Source organism: Thalassophryne amazonica, chromosome 12, assembly GCF_902500255.1.
Source record: "Thalassophryne amazonica chromosome 12, fThaAma1.1, whole genome shotgun sequence".
Taxonomy (NCBI): Eukaryota; Metazoa; Chordata; class Actinopteri; order Batrachoidiformes; family Batrachoididae; genus Thalassophryne; species Thalassophryne amazonica.
In genome coordinates, this window is record NC_047114.1 from 80,245,608 (window position 1) to 80,249,881 (window position 4,274).

The 4,274-nt window shown below is 37.9% G+C and overlaps 1 protein-coding gene across 1 annotated transcript in view; it reads left to right on the forward strand.

Moving 5' to 3' along the window:
- Positions 1-1,850: 1,850 nt before the first annotated feature.
- tcea1 (transcription elongation factor A (SII), 1) overlaps positions 1,851-4,274 on the forward strand; it is a 17,033-nt gene continuing 14,609 nt past the window's right edge. Inside the window, exon 1 of the mRNA XM_034182611.1 lies at positions 1,851-2,121. Coding sequence (XP_034038502.1) covers positions 1,996-2,121 — 126 coding nt within the window. The 5' untranslated portion in view covers positions 1,851-1,995. The remainder of the gene's footprint in view (positions 2,122-4,274) is intronic.

Here is a 4,274-nt window from a genome sequence, read left to right on the forward strand (position 1 = left end):
CTTAGTCAGGGGAGGTGACCAAGAACCTGATGGTTACTCTGTCAAAAGCTCCAGCATTCCTCTGTGGAGAGAGGAGAACCTTCCAGAAGACCAACTCTGCAGCAATCCACCAACCAGGCCTGTTTGGTAGACTGGCCAGACGGAAGACACTATGGCAGCGCACCTGGAGTTTGCCAAAAGGCACTTGAAGGGACTCTCAGATCATGAGAAACAAAATCATCTAGTCTGAATTCTTTGGCATGAAGGCCAGGCGTCATGTTCAGAGGAAACCCAGCACCATCCCTACAGTGAAGCATGGAGGTGGCAGCATCATGCTGTGGGGATGTATTTCAGCAGCAGGAACTGGGAGCCTAGTCAGGATTGAGGGAAAGATGAATGCAGCAATGTGCAGAGACATCCTGGATGAAAACCTGCTCCAGAGTGCTCTTGACCTCGGACTGGGGTAACAGTTCGTCTTTCAGCAGAACAATGACCCTAAGTCCACAGCCAAGATATTAAAGGAGTGGCTTCAGGACAAGTCTTTGATTGATTGAACATCTCTGGATAGATCTGAAAATGGCTGTGGACCAATGCTCCGCATCCAAACTGAACTTGAGAGGTGCTGCGAAGAGGAACGGGCAAAACTGCCCAAGCTTGTGGCATAATATTTGAGAAGACTTGTAATTGCTGCCAAAGGTGCATCAACAAAGTATTGAGCAGAGGGTGCGAATACATACATGGGATTTCTTGTTTGTTTGTTTTTTCTTTTTAATAAAGTAGCAAAATAAAAAAAAATCATGTTGTCGTTATGGGGTGTTGTGGGTGGAATTTTTAGGGAAAAAATTAATTTACTCCATTTTGGAACAAGAATAACATAACAAAATGTGGAAAAGTGATCCACTGTGAATGCTTTCCAGATCGGATGTTCTTTACACACACACACACACATATATATATATATATATATATATATATATATATATATATATATATATATATATATATATATAGATATAGTAAGTTTTGCAGGAAAGATATTTTTAATCCAACCTATTGCTATTTCTGAAAGTCGTTATGAAAGTTATAATAATCCTGAATCATTGTCAAGAAAAACGTCGTTCTGTAACAAAAATAGTAAGTTGTGTTAAAAATGTCATAGAGTCGAGTTGTTTCTTTTCAAATACGACAGTATGTTCGACAATTTCCCTGCTTATTATCCAACAATTAATTACACAGTAAACAAATTGAAATTGCAACTTTTTCCAGGAATTATTAGAGAAATATTTTAAGTTGAATACAATTTGACTTTTTAAAACAGAATGTCAGCTTTCGACACGAAATATTTCTTTTCTTTCACTCCTCAAAAGCCCACATAAAACATCGACCTTTCTGAAGAGACGATTGGTATTTTGGCGCCATCTAATGGTACATTTTGATATTCACCAAATGTGGCCTTTTGGAACAGGGATCCAAGGATATATATATATATATATATATATATATATATATATATATATATATATATATATATATATATATATATATATATATATATATATATAAACTGAATAAAATTAAAATGAACATAATGTAATTTATTTAAAATACAGGTAACCAAACATAAAACTGAATGTAAAGACAGAGCACATATATATAGTTAACTATAACATATATAAAGTTAACTCAGAACGGAACTGTTACGTCTGGATTGAAGACAACAAATTAAAGTGCAACTTTTCAAACTTTTATTTTATATCGTGTGTGCCCCGCAGATATTTGTGTTTTATGTTTGTGTTTTCACAATAATTTACTGTTCTGGTTTCGACTGCTTGTCCTTGAACTCCTTGGGGGTATCATCCCTCGATTGGTCGGGTCTGCCTCCCAGTGGAGGGTCGGACTGTGCGGTCTGTCTGACTGACGCCGCTTCTTTTCATTTCGGTGGCGTGTTGTCTTTGTCGCCGTTTTTTTTATTTCCCACTTTTCCCTTCAAATTTAGTTTGTATCAGATCGGACACCATGGGCAAAAAGGAAGAAGAGGACATCATAAGAATCGCTAAGAAGATGGATAAGATGGCGCAGAAGAAGAATGGGGTGAGATGTGTGAGGAGAATGAATGCTGGAGCCGCTGTGGATGATTTTGATGTGTTAGCGGGGCTAACGCTCAGCTGCTAGCCGAGTTTAATCGCAGTCAGCCGCATTTATTGCCGGTTCGTCGTTTCTGTTTGACTTCAGTTTGTCAGTGACAACAGAAATCGTCAGTCACAAACTTAAGGGCTTGCGTAGATGTAGCCTGGTAGCTAATGTTAGCGCGCCTGTCAGTTTGTTTGTGGATAGCTAAGAGTTAGCCACATGTAAACCCACTACTAGCTCCTATCGGTTGTTGCATCGCAAAGCAGTGACAAGGTTGTTGTTTCGTCATCTACGAGAGTAAATTCTAATATTGGGAGTTTTCAGTGAAAAGCGGCGCAGCTGTTACTAAGGTAGCGTTAAAGGGGTCATGATATGCACTTTTTTATATCAAGCTAACATCGGTCAGCAGATGTCTGAAAAATGGTGTTACAGTCGCAAATATCTCAATGTCACTGAGATAATCTAGCCTTACAACAAGAAATAAGAAAATTACATTCAGGTCTCCTAAAGAACAACCTGCTTGTGTGCCTGTTGCTATTGACGTGGAACTGTACCCAATAAGTGCGCGAGAGTGCAAGCCAAAATGTGTGCAAGTGTCAAGGCGCCATAAGGTCTAACCCTACCAACCCAGAGAGCAAGTACACAGGTGACAGTGGTAAGGAAAAACTCCCTCTGGTGATAATGAGGAAGAAACCTCAAGCAGACTTAACCCATTCTAACAGTTGCAAGGTTTTTACAGATTATGTAGGATTTTTTTTTTTACAAACAGAAGAGCAACAAAAACATGAAACGAAAGTAGTAGTTGGCCGCAGGCAGTGACCTCTGGTCTGAAGTTCCCTAAGGCCTGAAGTTTCACAGAATTCGTAAGGAGGAAACTGTACTTAAGCGCGATTACAAGAGGAACCCAGTCATGGAAAAATATTGGAAACAGAGGAGTGTGTGCTTGTCATGATCACTTCATCAAAGGTATGTTGTCCTTTTGTGTAATTAGTTTCATTTGTAAAGATGAGACGTGTCCATTCACTTCAGCATATTCAGAAGGGTTCAAAACATTATTAGTGAATGTGTATCTTGACTTCTAATTCTCCATTTCACTCACACATACACTGCAGATCTTTCAAATATGATTCAATTTTTGTTTTTTGTTTTACACATTTTAACAAATGATTGAAGACATTATGGATGCAAGAAGCCTAAAAGTCCCTTCAGCTGCTCCCTTGTTTTCACTCAGGGTCGCCACAGCAAATTCAAGGTGGAGCAGGTTGCATTTTACAGACTGAGCCTAAAAAGTGTAACAGGGTTAAAATGTTTTGTTTTTTTTGTTTGTTTGTTTTTCAGAATTCATTATGTAAAGTATACACATGTATCCCTTTCAAATGCAACCTTCTGGATTTAATTATTCCATTTAGTTTTAGAGAAAAAGCCAATTTATGTGACATAAATGAATGGAAAATGTATTGGAATTCAAAATGTTGTTGTTGATTTTCTCGGAATTGACCATTTTGCAAAAAATAGCATTATTCAGTCAATTTTCATGCAAAATCTATGGAACTGGTGTCACAATGTTCTGAAGAAACTTGTCTTTCATACTATTCCACATTTAAAGACATATGGGCAAAAAATGACTATGTTTATTGAACCACGACCACCGAGTCCACCCCTAACAAAATTATTCAACAGACCAGTTTCTTGATTTACATCCAAATGTTATGAAATACATATCACTGGAAAGAGAACATCCTAAGCTTTAAAATTATACCAACATTTTCTTGATAGGTCTTCTCCAAGAAATTACATCTGATGTTCATATAAATTAACCAGAGTGTTACATGCGACCAGCTGCATGATGAATTGGCACAAGTTTTACACCACATCCCCTTCCTGACACAACTCCATGCTACAAGGAGAAATGTGGTAGGGGTGGGGTTTGAACCAGGAACCTTACACACTGAAACCAAGCACGCAAACCACATGACTACCACCCCTATGGATGCCAGAAGCCTAGGATATTCAAAAAGCATCTGTAAAGTGTTGCTGTTGATAATAAAATGTGCGTGTTTTTGTTAGTATGTCTGTGATTTTAGCATGTAGTTGTAGTAAACAAATCCATGCTCCAGTAAATTAAAAAACAAACAAAAAAAAAATACATACCTGCTGTAGTTTCA